Here is a 19,757-nt window from a genome sequence, read left to right as displayed (position 1 = left end):
AGTGCTGAATATGGTTCCATAGTTTAGGCAGCACGGCCACAATCGCACTCTACCCGCAGATCGTGACTTTTAATTTCCCCATTTACGAAGGGAGAGATGTGGCTTGCACATCGCCCCGTTGATATGCTCCCGATGCGTTTGCTTCGCACACCAGCGGAGTGCATAACCGAACACATTTTTTTTGTTTTTACTTTAGCCAGGTAAGGCCCTCTTGAGCTATATTGCTCTTTTTCAGAAGCGACCTGTCTATCAGAATTTATTGTGCAATTAAGTGGCTTATAAAGTGGAAATATATAGCAGCCAAATACGCCAAAAGCGTCTTTATATGTGTGGAAGCAAAAACCGCAGGACCCGGAAAGAAAAAAAATCCACTCGACCACGGGAAGAGGGGACACGCAAACTATCGTGTTTTTTTATTGGTTCTTTCGGTAAATTAACGTAGAAGGGAAATAATAAAATAATAAAAATAAAACAAGAAAATTCTCACGTTTCGATTGCAACACAAGCAATCATCATCAGGTGTGAAAACCACAGCAATATATATTTTTTAAAGTGGCGTTTTTTTGCTGTGGTTTTCACACCTGACGATTGCTTGTGTTGCAATCGAAACGTCGTGAGAATTGTATAGTTAAATTTTTATTATTTTATTATTTTCCGTCTACGTGACTTTACCGAAAGAACCAAGAAGATGAATCCCTGCCATCAAGAAAGCTTTAAAACGAATTTTTTCGTGTTTTTGTGTTGTTCGTTGTTGTAACTTTCTTACCCATCCCTACTGGACATCTGAAAAAGAACTTTACAGCTCTTCGGATTCCTCTGCTACAAATATTCTGACTCGACGACTTTCTGCGCACCAGGCGATGGAGTTAACATCTCGACTGAAACCACAACACATTCTCATCGCTGTCAACCCCTTGTCAGTGCCTCTTACTTATTACAGAACAATTCACACCTCATTGGTCACCCCGTGGCCTTATAAATATCAACGTTCCTCCTGCAAAGAAACACAAACAAGACAAAAACTTGTTTTTTGCCACGTATTGAAACGGCTGCACATCGCATGGACCTCCAAATAATATTTCTCTGTACAAGAATACGGGGTTCAACCGTACGGGTTGACAATTACGCATCCTATTCTTTGGGTCTTTCGGTAAAGTCACGTAGATAGGTTCAAAGAAAATAACCAAAAAATAAAAAAAATATGGGCAGTTTTTGTAAAAAAAAATGTTGTTATTTTCTTTGAACCCATCTACGTGACTTAACCGAAAGACCCAAAGAATATGAATTCCCGCAGTCACGAAAGCTTTAAGTTAAGATTTAACTACGCATCCTACACCACCACCCCACCCCCCCAGGACACAAAAAAGGAGCGCCAAATTTCATTCATCTCGCGGGCGCTCCTCCTGCACCTCCTGCTACCCACACGCAACACGGGAGAGAGCGATGAAGACAGAAGCCGCGGCCCACGGCCACCACGGCCACTGTATCGAGTTGCCGCTCCCCGCGTTGAATTTCACCGCTGGGCGTGGGAACTTCGCATTCCTCTCCCCTCGCGGCAGCCAATGGGCGCGTCGCTCCGCTAGATTCTCCCTCGGCCGGTGAAACTCTGCAACCCCATTGGTCCGCCAGCGAATGCTGAGTAGGCGTGGCCTGCGGTTGTGACCGCCCCTCCCCCCCACCCACCACAACCTCCACCCCCCACCTCCTCTGCCTTACTCCCCCCACCACCACCCGTCCGTTCAGCACCCCCCCCCCACCACCCAAACTCTTCGCTCTCTCGGTCCGCCTCCGTTCTCTCTCTCCTCTCTCTCCCTTTGCACGACGCTGCTGCTGCTGCTGGTATGTCGGCGGTGACGTCAAGGCGTGGGAAAATCTCCCGCTCTGGTTCCCATCGGCGCGCCGAACGATGGTCGCGCATCTGTTGGGCTGCCCGGCGTTGTGCACGAACGACGCTGTTTGTTGCCTTGGGTGGGGTGTGCTCGGGGTTGTGAGTACAAGAAGGATGCCCCCTTGCCTCGCCTGCCTTGCCTGCTTGGAGGAATGAGAGGGGGGCTCTTTCAGTGCGGTATTGTGGGCAAAGATTGTGGCCCTCTTTCCCTTCCAATACGGCGGTGGCTGCAAGGAGAGAGTGGGATGGGCAAAAGGTGTGAAGAGCTGGACTGGGCCCTTCTCTTGACAATCAACACGAATCCATCATCTGGGGTGTTTTCACACAATAGAGGCCAACGTGAGTTTAGACGGACTCTGTTGCCAGAGAAAACTTCCTCCCACTGAACTTTTTTGGGTTGGTAGGACATTTTCGAAAGAAAAAAAAATCCCAATTTATGTTGTGGCTTTTAGGACCGGCCACATTATTTCTGATCTGGTTGTGAGCTGGATTGTGTTGGAACCCACCGGTGTCGAAAGAGGGGAGAGAGCAGAATGGAGAATGGGCGGGTGGAGTGGGTGAAACGTCGTATTTTACACCCCAATGCACGCACTGTGGTATAAACCTGCCCCTAATTACCCGAGGAATTACACCCAACGTTTAGCAACGCACAGGCACGCACTGTAATGCGGGGCTGGGGCACTTGCAGGCTTTGTGGGAAGAAGGGGTGAACAAAACCTAAAAAATTGTAGTTGTGGGCTAGAGTTTGGTGTTGTCCCTTGACGCACCGCTTGCATTATCACTATTTTCTATTTTATTTTAACAAGTAAAGCCCACTGAGCTATATAGCTATTTTTCAGAAGCGATCTGGCTATCACAAATGATAGCTCAACGAAGTGGCCTTATGTGGAAATATATATATCAGCCCAAATACTCTAAAAACATGTTTCTAAATGTGGAGAGAAAACCCGCAAGGACCCGGAGAAAAATCCACGCCACCAGGGAGAGAAAGAGAGACACACACAACGCAAACTCCATTGGCGAGGCGTTTCACAGAGACGAAGAACCAAGGCTTCCCAATCGCAGTGGCTCTGTGGTTGCAGAGAATAATGAGACAAACAGACAAACACAATTTTAAAACCTGCAACCTTTTGAAATACAATACCCCACCCCCCTCGGTTCCCTGTTATTAAGCAAACTCTAGTCGGCTGCATCGGCTCATCACTCGTCACGCAAGTGAAAAAAAAAGTGAGCTGCATCTGCAAGTCACTGTACAATGCACTACGGCGCAGATGCCTGATTGAGATAAGGATAAATATAATGGGGTATTATATGGCTTGAAAAATTGTTCGGTAGCTCCCGAGTTATAAACCCAAAACAACATGTGCATTTACTGTAGGGTAGAGGGGGGGGGTAAGAAATCTCCAGCTGAGTTTAAACACAAGAAGTCACTGTGGCTGAGCAAAGAACGCTGATAATTTTCAGAGGTCTTGGCAGATCAAAAATAGTTGGGTCTTTACACTCGGTTTTTGTGAAGCAGCAGTGTTTGAAGCGTTTGCATGGGTGGAGGGGGGAAGAGACGTTGCCACATGTAACATTCCACATCTGTGCTGGTCCTTAGGGCTGCCCTATCTTTACGAATGTGGAACAAATGTAAAGCAAAGTGAACAAGGTCCGCTGCGGTTGTGCCAATGCCCGATTGAGTGCGCGTGCCTCTGCAGGCTGGTGCCCTTGTAAGGGGCTGTATCTGAAAATCTGACTGGTGTGGGTTGATTCACGTCATCTGGATTTGGTATGGACACGACAATATGGAGCCCTTTGTTAAACCATTGCTGGATGAACGCTTCCGCGTTGGTCGGGCTGTTTGACCATATTTCACCATGCTGGTCGATGCTGGTCGGTGAAGTAGGGTGGGCTGTGGGTACCGGTTCAGATATTGGCCGTAGCTGGGAATCGAACGGAGCAGCCGGGGGTTTATGGCGTGGTGTGTGAACCACTGCGCTGCTGTTTTCCAAATAAAGCTGATAAAATATATATAGGCATGTTCTCAGCAAACACATTTGAGTGATTTGCTATGATCCAGGGCATGTGAAAATTGCAGATACAGCAAAATGTTTGCACGTGTAAAGAAATATAATTCTTTTAACATTTAATTATTTTATAATATTCCATGCCTGTAGCAGCCAAAATCAGCACACTGGATGCAATCATTAAGCTGTATAAAGAGAACGGATATGTACACACACCGTTGCAGTTTAGCATAAGCCTTCATTTCAGAAATACTAAACTCAGGGCATGCACCTTTTGACCCGAAACAGCACAATGGAAATTCAACCAAAGTTAGCAATTTTTGCAACTCTGATACTGAAACATCAGTGTGCTGCAAAACGCAGGCAAGAAAGCATTTGTGGATTCAGCTTTATCTGCTGAGCATATGCTATGTCGAGATAAAGACATTTGACCTCATCACAACCAGTGTCAGTGGACAGAATTCTGGAACAAAATGAAAGCACCAAAGCGTTTATTTTCACCACCAGATTCTTATCACAAAACAATGTAAATCGTGTTGTGATGTTTGCCATAAACCTAGAGTAACAGCTTTAAGCAAATGCAGATGTACATTGGCTGCTTAAGTCTTATGGAAAACTTTTACACTCAAAACCAAAACATCCGACTGTTAATAAAGATTAAACCATGCTTAAAACCATCCCACAAAACTTTGGTTTCATATTAAACAATTTTAAAAAATTAGAAAGAATTCTTTAATTTTTAATAGACAAATAAGACGACCTTAAAATTTGTAAGTTTTAAGACTTTAAAACTAACGTAACACCAAGAAAGATTTCTTCAACCGTTGAACGCAATCGAACAATTTTAAGCGTAATTATTTTTGTTGCAACACCCACCTTTCGGCTAATTCTACGACTCGTAAAACGTGGAGGTGTCGCCTTCCGTGGACAGCACATCGGCAAACTGCGAGAGGATGCGAGAAAAGTGCGACCCCTCCCAGAACACCTTCCCGCAAGCTACGCAGCAGTAAAAGAGCTGCACAGTTTCCAAGACACCTTGGGGAATTGCCTCGGCCAGGAGCGCGGTTCCGTTTGCGAATGATGCCGTGTTTGCATCAAGTTCTTGATTCTCCACGAAGCAGGCCGGGTAGTATCGTGGTGTCCGCGAAGACCAACTCTCGCTCGCCCTTGACATCGTCTTCTCCGGCCCGGGGAGTGCCACCACACCTTCTTGCCAGCTTTTACCCTGCAAAATCTGCAGATGTAAAGTAGACAAACACGGTACAGGCGGGGGCATCATAAGCATAATAAATAGCATGACACTGAACTTAGCTTTGGGTAATTTCCAAACTTTTCTAAATGTCTGAAGGTTAATACAACATTTGAATTAAAATCCTCAATGTAATTCCAAAAGTCTGATGGAAGTATTTATTTTATATACAAGGTATCTTTTATTCTGTAAAAATAACAATTTTTTTTAAAGTTTTGCAGTAAGAGAAAGTCAAACATGTTAAGTTTTATTCTTGAAATTTTTTTAGAAAATTCAAATCCAGAAAAAAAACTGATGGATATGTAACAATACAAGCACAGTCACGAAAATTGTTAACCCAAGTCCAATTCCCACCATACTCAACAAGCAAGAGGCTCTTGACAAACACGGCTAACTTTTATTGACATCCGCTAAACACACTCAACATCAGACCTGTGGATGTTCGCGCCCTCATGTCAGTAAACGACTGGGGCCAATGTGGACATCTGTCAAGTCTACGGCGAAACAAGGCAAGCCTTGAGCTGTGCTACGATTTTGCGCCCATGAGAGAACGCTGTGGCCCAAGCTCTCAGCCCGACCGGAGGACCAAACAGGGCTCTCGTTTGAAGCCGAGTGTCTGTTGGGGCACCTCCTCCCGGCGTGTTTGCCGTGTGGCTTTTTGGCAACTCAGGTGAACAAATATTGACGCGGCAAAAGTCGAGAGACGTCTCTGTTAAGGCTGCTGTTTGTGGCAGCGTGTCCCAGGCGTTCAGGCCCAAATCCACTACGGGAGGCGATGGGAAAAATCTTGCAAAGCAAATGGTGACATTTTTCGTTTTTGAGAATTAAAGAAAAGCAATTCATGAAAAAGTGGCAAAAGGAAGTTATCGACTTGCTTATGAATTATGGAATCACGACTCGGCGGGGGGGGGGGCAGTAATAAAGGTAATGTGACATGAAACGGTATTGCAGTGGTTAGCGCCCTGCGCGACGCATCTGTGCAACGTAAGTTTGATTTCTGACTCATGGGTAACATTGGTAGGGGGTGATATATGGACCGGTCCTGGGCTACTCCCTGCAGTAAAATGTGATACATTAGACGATGAGGCACTTACTTCAGTTAGGTCACTAACATGGAGTACAGCTTCAAGGAGACAATTCCTTACTCATAATTGCTTAGATTGTAATGCTCCGCCCATCCCCTAGACAGTAACAAAAATCTTCTTGGTTCTTTCGGTAAAGTCACGTAGAAGGAAAATAATAAAATAATAAAAATGCTTTATTATTTCCCTTCTACGTGACTTTACCGAAAGAACCAAGAAGATGAATCCCTGCAGTCACGAAAGCTTTAAATCGAAAAGTAACAAAAATGTACAACATTTTGTTAATCCACTGCTGTATGAAGGAATTCCTTTTCCATGGCAGTTATAGGGGTTGTTTAGTTGTACATCACCACACTGGTAATTGTGGGATGCTGAAGGGTGGGAGGTGGGGACAGGACCAGTTTAGATATCGCTCACGACTAATAGTAGCCAATGCCGGGAATCAAACTAAGTCGCTGGGTTCACAGCGCAGTATGCTAACTGTTGTGTCAATGCTCCCCACCGTAGTTATGTTTCTATACACAATTACCTCTGCACATCTGTGAGAAGTACAGAGGAGGCGTGCGTGCACTTTAAGAGTCACCACATCTGCCTGCAGTACCATTGGCGTTGCGCGAGCAAAGAAGCTGCCAAACCTTCAACTAAAATCTGACAACACCGAGGGCAGTGTAACCTCGAAACGCTTGCCAAAGTTTTCGGCGCTCATTCTCCACCTTTCTGATCTTGAAATGTTGTGAAATTATTTTGACAGCGTCGACACACGCGAGCCAGGGTTCCACGCTTCACCTTGGGTTGGAGCCACCGCCGGTGACCAACGTACACCACCGGGCTCGATGCAGCCCTGGGCCTCGTCCGCGAGGTCGTCTCCGAGTACGCCGCCGTAGCCCGGCTCGGGATCGACCAGTCCTGTCGTTGCTCGCAGCAGCTCCCTCCTCGTCACAGCCGCCTTGGCCATGTCTGCTCCCGAAATCTTCATGTAGCGGTTGCCGTTGCAGACCTGTGTTCCAATCCCGTAAAAAAACGACAATGATAAAAAAAAAGTTGGAAAAAGTCACACGTACAGCATGGATTATGTAACGCTTTCCAACACGAGTTATCAGTACTGTAGCTGTCAACGTTTAAATGTTTGCTTATTTGAAAAAAGTCCGATATGCTCTGATATGATTCTCCACGATTTTGGCAATAGTTTGAACAATTTGGCCAGTATGCAAGAAACGTAAGTCCCTAAAAGCAACCATCATTAAGGGAGTTAAAGTTCCCCTCCTCGTTACGAACAATCGGACGGATGGAGCCATTGCATAAACCAAAATTACAAGAGGAGCAATTTATGTTCGAAGTCGGTAAAAAGAACCTCAATATTTCAAGAGCCGCAATGCAATGTGAATACGAGACGGTGGTGGTCATTAATAAATAAAGTCCCGAAGCAGGTCCTTAAAGAGCCACATGCGGCGCTGGAGCCGCAGGTTGCTAACCCCTGGCGTAAACGCTTTCAACCTTAGTTGAAAAACATTAAAAGGCAAAACTCGATCCTCCTGTTGGCCTTGTAAACTGCTGTGCTGCGTGTTGTTCGTGAGGACCTACTAAGGCCAGTATTTCTTTGTTAAAACATACAAATTGCAGGTATTGTACTGCACTGCGTGAATGTGTGTGGTGTGTGCATGCACTCACACAGTTCTTCATTGCAACAAAAGAGATGTGTTGCCTCCATGGGCTCTCATCTGGTTGTTGAAAATCACATTTTACCACGAACTAATATAGTGCAGCGAAATTCATAGCTGTACTGTACTTCCATACCCCCACTTCTATGCTCTGTGCTTGAACCAATCCACACTTACCAGCGTGGCGAGGTATCAAAGAATCCCCCCACAACCTGCACAGCATGAGCAGGCCCTCGTCCAGCAGTGGATTGACAAAAGAGCTGGCTGTACATATGTACATGTACACTTCAACATGAAGCAATGTGAAGCGTGAGACTGCTGCATTAATGGGAAGACCCCCTCCCCCCCCCCCCCTGGGATGCACACCTAATATGCGCAGAAACTCCAATAAAACAGACGGATAACTGGGCATCTGCACCATTATCCTGACAGGAGGGGGCACATAAAATACATCACAGGTAGAAAGAAACGTTTAATAGCTTGTTTACTCTGGGCAACCGGAGGCTGGGGAGAGTCCGGTTGAAAAGAACACACATGCATCCACACACACGCACACAAAGACAACGACCCCCCATATAGCCTTAACAGACTGTTAGGGCAAGTGCTGTTAGCGAGCACCTATGAAGGCCGGCACGGCACACGAGGGGGTGGGTGGCCAACACAACGCCCGGCCACCTTTGTCTCCCGAACAACGATGTTTACACACAACACGTTTGAGGCCGAGTCAACCTAGGGGGGAGGCCCGGGACCGGTTCGGATAATCAACACTGATGTTAGCCGTGAGCGGGAATCGAACTCAGTTCGCCGGGTTCGTAGAGCAGCGCGCTCACCGCCACACTACCGCTCCCCAACCACCCACACAAAGACAAAGATCCCCTGCATAGCCTTAACAGACTGTAGGGGCAAGTGCTGTTAGCGAGCAACTATGAAGGCCAGAACGGTACACGAGGGGGTGGGTGGCCAGCACCAAGCCCGATCGCCTTTGTCTCCCCAGTGGCGATGTTTACACACCGCACCGGGTACTCATTTGAGGCTGAGTCGACCTAGGGGAGGCCCGGGACAGGTTCAGATAATCGTCACTGGTGTTGGCCGTGAGTGGGAATCGAACTCAGTTCGCCGGGTTCGTAGAGCAGCGTGCTAACCGCCACACTACCGCTCCCCACCCACCCACCCACAGCCTCCTGCAAAAAAAACTGCACAAACAACTCGCAGGGCGGACGTAGCAGCGAGGCAGGCTCGGGGCTAGCGAGCATGATCGCCAACCTTCTGAGGCTGCCGGATGTCCCGTTTACTTACGCATCTTGGCGATCCCACGACATTCTTCACATGAGCAGCCCATTGTGTTGCGCGGTATATCACAGTGAAATTGAGCATGTAAATTAAATGAACCCTCCCCACCAACACACACTTTGCTAATTTGTACGCCACCCATTCAAATCATTATTTCCAGCCCCCTTTTGTTGACCTACTGTTGGAGGCAACAAACCACTGCCCTTTAATTTTCATGAAGTTGTATTCGTGATAACAATTTACGGCCCTTTGACAGTTCAGGCCCTCCCCACACAACGTCAGTCACGTGGGAGGTTGTTTGACCCAACTACACCGAGTTGGTGAAAGGATTGAGGGGGGGGACAGGCTGAAAAACTAGCACAGATATTACTCATGGCTGATAATAGTAATTTGCTAGGAATCGAACTCGGGTCACTAGATTCATACAGCAGTGTTGTTCTACTCCATAAGAGGTTTTTGGTTTAGATCGCGTAAATATAAATGTTTCGTTAAACCTGCCACCACCCGACAGCCAATTAGTGAGGTTCGTCATGTAAACCAAACGTGCCGATTTGTTACTAGTACAGCAGCACCAGTGTGTTGGAGAGTAAACCCACAACATTCACAATTCGAGTACACTTTCACTGACCCCCCACAGCCCCTCCCACCTCCACTTCGTGTGCCACCTATTTTCCAAAGCAAAATTAGCTCACAAACACTCCTAAGCAGAAGCGTAACAATGCATAGATTATAACTGTTGAGTGAAATTTTTTTTTTTATTGACACATGCATCGATTCACGTGGGTAAGAATCTAGACCTCTCAGTTCGTATATGTTGTAGTGGATTTACGTGACAGCTGCAGACATTAAATTCACAACAATGTCAAAACGAGTACCCCGATTGCAGATTCAAAAACCATTGCACCTCTACTTCCACGAATCATCAAATAGCCACGGTTTATTTCCTTAACGCTGCAGTTCGGAGGAGCTATACATGAATGGCACGTAGCAATGTGACCACTGCATGCAGAAAGTGCTGGAGATGGTGTCAGGGTGTTGATGCAGCTGCGTGCCCTGCGGTGTTTTTTCTGCGATTGTCAAACCAAGGGTTCATACTCTCAGGCCAAGGCACACTTACCACTGTGGACAAGTCTCGACGTACAAGCTCTCCCGTGCTTTTAAATCAATTTGCTAAACAAATTAAACAAAATGTGAACTTCCCAATAGGCGTGGGTCATGTGGTAGGTCACACTAAAACAGCAATCAGTCCTGGGTGGTCACTTATCATTTTATTGTTTCCGTCTGTGTTGGTCGAGGTCAGGACACCATCTAAACTCATCACGTAAAACAAGTTTTCGTTTTTGCGACTATTCCGCAAGCTACAATCGCACTGCTTTAGGACTAAATGGGTGGTATCATATTTACCTCTCGTTTAACACACTTCGTCTCTCTGTATGACAATCCCCTATGAAACTGTAGGGGTATTTAAGATTAAAATAATCAAAGAGAAAAGGTTTAATACTGTGAACAAGCCACCATGAGATGTTGAATTGCGTTTGTAAAGTGTCAAATTTCTGCTGCTAAATGGCGTGATTGCACTCTTGGCTTGGAATGCATAACATTAATAGTCGATTTGCAAAAAGCAAGAAATGGGTCACCCTTTCCTGGCAATTCAATTAATTGCCACTATTTGAGTGGAGTAATTTGCAGTTTCATTTTTACTATCTCATTTATATTCTTCTTTCACTTTTTATTTCTTGTTAAGACAGTTTTGTTTGCTCCATAATTTCTTATATAACATGCATTTTTACAACCCTAGGTCATACGACTCCTAGAGAATGGCTCCCTATTCACAGCTTTGTCAAAAATATATAGATTCTTGAATCGTAAAAATTCCATGAATCGCTGGGATATGGGGTGAATTGTTCCACCGCGAACAATAATAACTTAACAATCATAAAGTACAATGTCAATCCACTGCCGGCTGGATGAAAACCTCCCCAAGCCGTATCTGCCATCAGGTGTTGTTTGACCATACTTCACCGCGCTGGTTGGTGCAAATTGCTAAAGGAGCCCAAGACTGGTTCAGATATAAGTCACCACCAACGTTAGCCGTGGACAGGAATGAAACTAATGTCGCTGGGTTCATCGCACAGAGCACTCACCCTCGCACCAGTCCTCCACATGATATGCTAATGTGATAGTAGAATATAATTCGTACAAAATATAAATTATTCATCACCAACCCGCACCGATCAGCGTAGCGAAGTTTCGGCCAAACAGCCCTCATGACCTGCACGGCGTGGGGAGGCCCTCATCCAGCAGTAGATTGACATGTATGCGCACGTAAATAAGCATTGATTTCAATCGATTAATCTACGTATTAGGTGAAGGCCCAGTTTGGCAACGCGTGCGACCGTGCCAGCTTCAAAACCGCGGGGAGCATCATTGCTCGTTGGGCGTTTGCGCAGAATGATCATCGTGCAGCAGCGGGGTCAAAAGCCCGACGACAAAAACGACGGCTGACGACACGTGACAGAAAGTCCACACGTAGCACCGCGGCGCTTCTCCACGCGTCAACCATTCATCTGAAAATGTTGCGCGTGCGACAGCTGCATCCAGGTTCGGACGGGACCCCCCCTCCTCGATCTGCAGGAGGCACGCAGAAGAACCCTGGCACCGCCGGTGAAACCCAACACTATTGTAGTCGAGCTTATTTTGAGTTCTCCTATGCAGCGCAAAACACCTGGGGCTTGGGTGGGCTCCTATTTACTGTAAGCACTGCTATGTCTGACTACTGTTAATAACAAAAAATGTACATGTGTTTATTTATATATTAATAGGTATAATAATGGTAAACAAATCAAGATATGACATTGGCACTATACAAGAAGAGGAAAGTTACACATCTAAGACGTGCTATTTGTCAACATTTTTTCTATTAGGGCTCCCTTATGACGTAAAAAATACACTACAGTGATCAGCGAGCACTGCTCTGTGAACCCGCAAACATCGGTGGAAAAGTTATATCTGAACCAGTCCTGCCTCTACGCCCCTTCACGCACACAGAACTGTGTGGTGAAGAATAGGGAAAAAATAAAACCCCTTGACCAACATGGCATAGGGAGGCATTCATTCCTTGTTGGATTGAGAATGGCTGTAATCTCCCGTATTTGAAATGAAACATTCGTATTTTTTAAAATATTTTTTTATATTCCTAATAGGAAAACGCACACGTGGAAGTTCACCAGCAGCGCTGATGCAGCGTGCAACATGCACGGACGGACACAATCAAGCATCATTATGCGAGGCCTGGTCTTGCGGTGTTCAGCTCCGTGGCAGGCAGGCCCCTACGGACGCACATCCTAAGTGATTCATCACGCGCGATGACAGCTGGGGTTTTGAACGGGAAGGGGAAAAGGGCACAGTGCCAGCTATCCCCAGGGAACGGGGGTGCGAGGCAAGACGCTGCGTAATGTCACAGCGCGCGCCTTCCAAGGTGTGAGCATCTCCACATATGTTATGGGGGGGGGGGGGTGGAGTGGATGGGAAACTGACACTTGCAGTAGGTGTAACAAAAAAAAGTTTAAGTAAATGAAAGCTTTGCTAATCGTAAGTTTAACACCAAAAGAAAAGAAAAAAACGCGGAGCTATTAAGCGTAGATTGAGGAGAGGAAGAATGAATCGTTTATTGAGGGCTAAAACTAAATACCATGCCCGGGTGGCTCGGGGGTCAAAACACTGAGCTGGCACCGATGAGATCCTGGCTATGATTCTGAGCGACTGCCTGTAAACCAGGAGTTGTTTTTTTGTATTGTGTTTTTTTGTAAACTGGCTTCTTATCACGAGTTGATGATCTCAAGCCCAGTCACCAATAACTGCGCGAAAAGGCGTGACATTAAGCTTGATTCTGCACTTCAATTGGCTAAATTCCAGGCCTGAGAATTCAAAGTGTAACTTTGACCGTCACGTGATGAACATTGCTGTCAGTGGCAGAGCGAGTGGGAAAGTTATGCTCCCTACTTTGGAGACCAGAGGTCACTTGGAAGGGATTTCCGAGGTAGTTCCGTGACATCCACTGCCGCAGGTCATTCTCTAACACGAAGGGATTCACTGCCATGAAATATATCTGAATTTGTCTCATTACCTTACACCGATAACTCAATCGGGATATGCCTGCATTGGGGGAATGGGGTAAGTTGTAAACATGTTTACTTATAATCAGCTTGCTTACTCATACTGGGAAGAAAATCCACGTAGCAACATAGATATTGAGACATGGTTTGGATATGTGACATAGTATACAGTATAATATAATACATCATAAGAGGCTTCTATCCAGCCTGAAGAACACAGTATACAATAAACACTTTTACATTCGCAATGCAGGATTGGGTGTTGAATTCAAAATTGTTACTATTACATTTACAATGAAGATGCTTTTCATCAGATGAAAGCACGTTCAATAGAAGTAGCAACTCTTTAAATTGCTGGAGGGAAAAGTAAAATATTAATTCGTATTTCATACCGGCTAATTTATATTATAAAACATCTTTCCTTTTGAGTCTGGGCAGGAGACATCTTTCGAAGGTATCAGACTATTTAAGAATCAGAATATCTATTTATTCTGGAGGAATCCGATGAGTTATGGAGCTCTTTTTCACAGGTGTCCAGTATTTCACACATGTCGTCCACTACGATGGCCGGGGGGTCAAGACGAGCATCGGAGTGGCAGCCCAGGGTATAAATGCGCCCCGAGGACAAACATCACGGAGACAGGATAAAGAAAATCAGCTCGTTGGCAGGCACTCCGTGGATCGCTACATCGAGGCACCGTGAGAGATGGAGGCAGCTTGGGCAGGCATTCACCCAGCAGTAGATTGTTTGTACAGGGGCTGATGATAAGGATGACCACCACCACCAATCGCTAAAATTGTTCCGACAAAATTTTGGCGCGAAAAATTTGCTAGGAAAATAAAAAAAAATTCGAACAAGAAAAACAGTCGGTGTGTTTACAACTCGCTCCGCCGCGCGTAGAATGCGGGTAAGATGGTTGGAGGTGATATTTGGCCCTGGGCCAGGTTCTCACAAGCTGCAGACCCAAAGTCTGACTGGGCAGAACGACAGAGGGGGGCTGGGTGCAGCAACACGAGGGGCTGAGTCACCCTGAAGCCACTGCACGAACGCTTTCCCCAACAAACAACAACCGTGGCAAGGGGTGCACTGGCCAAAACAAGAACGGCTCTGGGCCCTTGTAAATGGGTTTCTAGTCTCAATGGCCTCTTAGCAAATCCGTGTATAAAACTATGCTGCAACTATGCCGATTATGCCAATTACTCACCAAGGAAAGCCTAGCAGAGTCTCAAGGCTCTGTTCACGGCAGGGTCTCTCCCTGCCATTGTGAGGTGTTTGGACAATGCCGGTAATGAGGCTGTGTGCATTGTCCACGCAGTTCGTGGTTATGTCACGTGGCATGCGAGGAATAATGGGAGGACAGACGCCATGGTTACAGTCGTGCCTGCTGCTGTCGAGAAATCATCTTTTGCGTATTTATTATAATTATTCGTATTATTCAGTTTAACACGTAGAGGCTTTCGCCTAATTCTTCTTGTTATTTATTTCCGGCTTGCACAAATGTTCTGTCTGATGAGTTTTTCTCATTATTTACAGAAAGCGTTATAATTTGTGTATTACTATTGTTGAGTATTTGGGAGGAAGACAGTAGTAACCATAGAAAAATCCACGAATATGAGGGGTGACACTCAGTACCGCCATCTCCTGACCGTTCCTCGGAGTACCATGCCTACAGCACCTGGCAAGCACTGTTGGCAACCAATTCGAGTACTAACAAGGCTTAACTCTGCTTAGTTTCCGAGATCTTATGAGCTTGAGCGGATTTAGGGTGATTTTGGGCATAAACAGCTGCTGGGTACTATTGGCAAAAGACAATATTTACATTTACATTCAAACATTTGTCATCATCAGCCACAGGCGCATCTACTGCTGGATGAAGGCCTCTCCAACACAACTCGTGGTCCTTGCAATGCCACCACGAATCTCAGAGAATTGGCCGCAGTAAATATTTTTTCACTGGGCTCGTGAAAAATCCTTCATGTGGTCAAATTATTATTTACACAGTTGTACTTTACGATACACTGTGCGCACTATGAGATTGCCATATGACTTTAAAAACATTGCATTTTTAAAATTAATTCCCAGAGCTGGAACTTGGGCCAACTAAGTGCAAAAACAAGATATGATCTGATGTGGTTTTTTTTGTATGCAGTCATTGGAAACCCTGGAATCGCTACACTTGAGAACCCGGTTTAATTACAAGCGACTGCCCAGAATCACGCCCAGGAGTGAAGCAGTAGCAGCTCAGTGCTCTGACCTCCGAGCCACCAGAGCGCCTCACAAAAGGTTGATTTTTTGTCAACGCAAGTGAACTTATATGGCTGGCCATCGAACAAAGACGGTCAGTGCATCGCATGCTTTCAGATGTGCTTCTGCGGCCGTCTGGAATGCTCTCCCTTCCGATATTAGGAAGCCACTGCAGCTATGCACTTTTAATCATCTAGACTGAAACCTCATTTCTTTAGAACTGCTTTTTTGTGTTTAGTTTGTTGTCCTTCCCCGATTAGCTACGTACGGTGCGAAAGAAGTTCAAAATATATACGTGCATATTCGTCTCGTGCGCACACAAAAAAAAACTGTAAACAAAAAGGTGAGCAGCCACAAGTCTCCGTCGTCAACCACAACGGCTACTACACAAGCAACACAATGGTCACACGAGCTGCTAGTCACGGGAGACAACATCGGCCAAAGACCCAAGCTAGGCGCATACCGAGCTACTAGCAGTTTGCGCAGGCGCTGCAGGTGCTGCCGTGGATTGTGCTATCCCACGTATAGTCTTAACAGACTGTTGGGGCAAGTGCTGTTAGCAAAGGAGCTATGAATGCCGGCACGGCAAACGAGGGGGGTGGGTGTCAGGCACCACGCCGGCCGCCTTTGTCTCCCCAGTGGCGATGTTTACACATCACACCAGGTACTCATTTTAGGCCGAGTCGACCTTGGGAAGGCCCAGCATCAGTTCAGATAATCGCCACTGTTGTTGGGTGTGAGCGGGAATCGAACTCGTGTCGCTGAATTTGTAGCGAAGCGTGCTAACCCGTTGCTCCCCACGTGTGCGTGGTCCGACACACATACACACGCGCAGTGAAATACACACAACACACGCAGCCCCATTACGGAACACCAGCGTCTGTTCCCAGGGGGGGCTTGCGCCACCGGTCGCACGAAACTTCCACACTGCCGGCCGCAGAGCGCAGAGTTGGGCCAGTGGCAAAAAGCATTAACAAAAAAAACCTTGCCTGCAACCCCCAACCTCAAAACGCAAATATACACAACTGTGTGAATGGCAACCGCGATTCCATCATCTTATCCCCCCGGCCACCGGCACCGCCACAACCGGAACAGGTGGCGTGGCACGGCAAGAGCGGTGATGACTTCTGCACCTTTCTCTCCTCTCGCTTCTTGTGTCGAGCGAGTGAGCGTGGGAATGGGGCGGTGAAGCTCGAGGACTCGGGTCTCTCTCATGCCCCCCCGCTCGTGTCCGTGTGGCATTGCGGGTGCCATGGGCCGAATGAATAATTTAGCGGGAGGGTCAACGGAATATCGCAAAACACTTTCTCACGCCTACTAACTTACCCCCTCGTACTTTTGTTATTCCGATTATCAACGTTGTCTTTTTAAAATATTTGAGTAAAATATAACCCTGCCGTCTCTTGGCAGATGGCCTATAAACATGCGGGGGCTAGACAAAGGCAATTTACTGTTACATGGCGAGGCATCGCCGCATATCTCACTTCACCACTCTTGCTCCGAGGCAGCTTTCCAAAGCCACAGTACATGCGAGTCCAACCAACCGCACGACTCGCGAGTGTGGAAAAAAAAACCCCCACCAAACAAGAAGGGGACGTGCAATAAAATGAATAAATCAATAAATAGGACTCGTTGTTACAACAGCGGTTCTGCATAGTTGTTTTGTGCAGTCCCGAGTGGGGGGGGGGAGAGAGGGAGCGACTATGAACTGCGTTTGCCTGACCCATGGGAAGGGGGCCCTAACAATTGGCCAGGCCTCGCCAGAATAGCAACGTAAACAGAGCCTTCCAAAAAATCCCCCTTCTCCTCTCTTCTGTCCTCCCAGCCGCTGCCTCCAAGCCCCGCTTCCCCATCCCCGCCCCCCCCCAATCATTCCAGCCGGAGCGTTTGCGTCAGGACACTGCTATCGGGCGCTTGCACAGCTTTCCCAAGCTGATTACGTGCTTTGTGATACAAATTGCCAACTTGTTGTGCGTCAGATTTCATTTTTTCGCTCAAGACCCCAGGCATAAATGAGATAAAAAAAAACTTAGAATTTCAGGTATATGTTTTTCTTGTTATGAACTCTTTGCATTTTCTATTTTTTTCTCGCAGAAAAAAGTATACTGCTTGGATTTTCGTATTGATTTTTTTTCTTTGAGGCTACAACACATCCCTAATATATATGCTGTTTGTTTCTATCAACTCATTAATTTGCCACCAAACTGACCTAGAATGCGTTACAATTAGAACCACGACATTCAACCACTGCCCATGAACAAACCACCCAGAATATGCCCGATGTTATGAGCTCAGCAGCTTAGCAGAGCCTGGATAGCGATTGAATGCGTGGTCACCATGCATGATGCCAGCATGTCAAAGGTGGTTTTGCCAGGGCTGTTCTACGTTGTGGGAAATGCGGCAAAAACCCATTGTACCATAGTTTTATGCTCCCATGTCTAACCCTTGCACCACTCCTCCACGTGACATTCTAATGTAATTGTAGCATATCATTTGCACCAATCGTAAATTCTTCCCCAAACGCGCGCTAACCGGCGTGAAATACGGTCAAATGACAAAGGTCCGTACGCGTACAAATTTAAAACCACCGTCCACCACCATAATTGACGGCGATGCAAATACACAGATGTTGAAAGGTGTTGTTAAAAAAAACATAATAGTTCGGGATTTTTTCCCATGAAAGACACCGCACCCGGCGAAGCGCGCCCGCTCATCAACGTCAACGGCACTGAACGCGCCTCGCCTCTTAAGCCCGCTAGAGATTCCACTCGACACGCTCTATTTTCCTTCCCCGACCCCCCCCCCCCCCCCCAGGTGTCGCCCCAAGCTCTCATGGCCACCACCCTCGCCTCTTTCACAGGTCCTCACCGAACGCTTGGGAAGGGAATGCTAACCGTGCTAGTGGCATACCGGGCTGCGGCAGCGGCGGCCGCTGGTGGCATGCACGGATTGTTTGCCTTGCGGCCGTGCCTGGGTACACACCTTGGCTCCCTGCTGCACGGCTGCCGTCTAGGATTTTCACCAGGTTGTTAAAGGGGAGGGGTGCGAGAAACATTTTCTCTTCGGATAAGTGCCGTTCGCAGGGGGGTGGAGGAGGCGCGGGAACGTTGGCGGTGGGAGGTGGTGGTGGTGGTGGGGGTGGTGTGCGGGTAAAGGGGTTGGCCAGCGGTTGGGTGTGGGCTTTAGGGTGCGGTTAAGTGCCCCGTCTAGCCGCTGTTTACGTGGGAAAAATCTGAAAGCCATTTGATACGTTGGCCTTTGGAAATCGAATAGCCGGAGCAGGACAGAATGTGGGTCACCGGACTGTTAAAAACTTCCAATTTCCAGCACTATCAATTTACTCTCCAACCTGCAACCCCCCCCCCCCCCCTTTGTGGACAAAGTCACACCGGTGGGTGTACCTTTACAAATAAACACAGCCCCCCCCCCCCCCGCGAGAGGAGCGGCGGGAGGTAGAAACGTGTTGTGTTCTACAGGCAAAGCAAACGGTCACTTATAATTCAGAGAGCATCGGCGGAGCATGTGCTCATCTCAAACGCGCTGATGATTTGTAGAGCACGGCGCTTGTTTACTGTCATGCGCGAGCTGCGGCGTTCTGAATAATCATCACGCTGTGGACGCGGCCGTGGCGGCGGCGGCGGCGGGGAAAGAGGTGGGGGAGGGGGTTAAAGTGGCCGGAGAGGGCCCATAGCTCGCAGCGGAGATCAGTGCCGTTTCCCACGAGAATAAGCACCGCTTCGGAGGAAACAGTGTTCTCATGGGGGAATTGAACAAAAAAAACGAGTTCTCTTCACCCACGCAAAATGCAGCTATAATGAATTCGCACGAAAACATGGCTCAACAATTGTGCTGTGTCTGTAGCTGGGAGCCTTTGCTTGTTTTTTTTATCATCACCATTGCAGAACACACGCCAAAAGCTTCAAAATATCAAGGGGCAAAGCAAGAAATGGGCCGGTGGAGGTATAACAGATAAGAGAGTTAACGTGTTTGGAATTGAGCAAGGTTTCGAATAATTTGGGAAAAAGAGACAATGGGAGAGTTTCCTAGCAAAGAAGCGTAAAGAGAGTTATTTTGACCTGCAGTATGGCTAGTTGAACACAGTACAGATGAATCAGTTTGTTGACATAATATGCAAATACAAAAATGAACGTTGGCAAACTACATTCAATTCTGTGCATTCGAACAAAGCACAGTTGTTACATTTAGTTCATTAACCTAATG

At 46.9% G+C, this 19,757-nt stretch overlaps 1 protein-coding gene across 1 annotated transcript in view; it reads right to left on the bottom strand.

Annotated features, from left to right (window-relative positions):
- Positions 1–4,358: 4,358 nt before the first annotated feature.
- Positions 4,359–19,757, bottom strand: part of EXD3 (exonuclease 3'-5' domain containing 3) — a 95,062-nt gene continuing 79,663 nt past the window's right edge. The window contains 3 exon segments of the mRNA XM_061550260.1: positions 4,359–5,122; positions 5,124–5,131; positions 7,015–7,225. Coding sequence (XP_061406244.1) covers positions 4,787–5,122; positions 5,124–5,131; positions 7,015–7,225 — 555 coding nt within the window. The 3' untranslated portion in view covers positions 4,359–4,786.

The sequence above is a fragment of the Lethenteron reissneri genome, chromosome 12 (genome assembly GCF_015708825.2).
Source record: "Lethenteron reissneri isolate LAM-NWPU_2019-01 chromosome 12, ASM1570882v1, whole genome shotgun sequence".
NCBI classification, from domain to species: Eukaryota; Metazoa; Chordata; class Hyperoartia; order Petromyzontiformes; family Petromyzontidae; genus Lethenteron; species Lethenteron reissneri.
The sequence above is the reverse complement of the archived record's forward strand: the minus strand, read 5'-3'. Positions and strand labels throughout refer to the sequence as shown.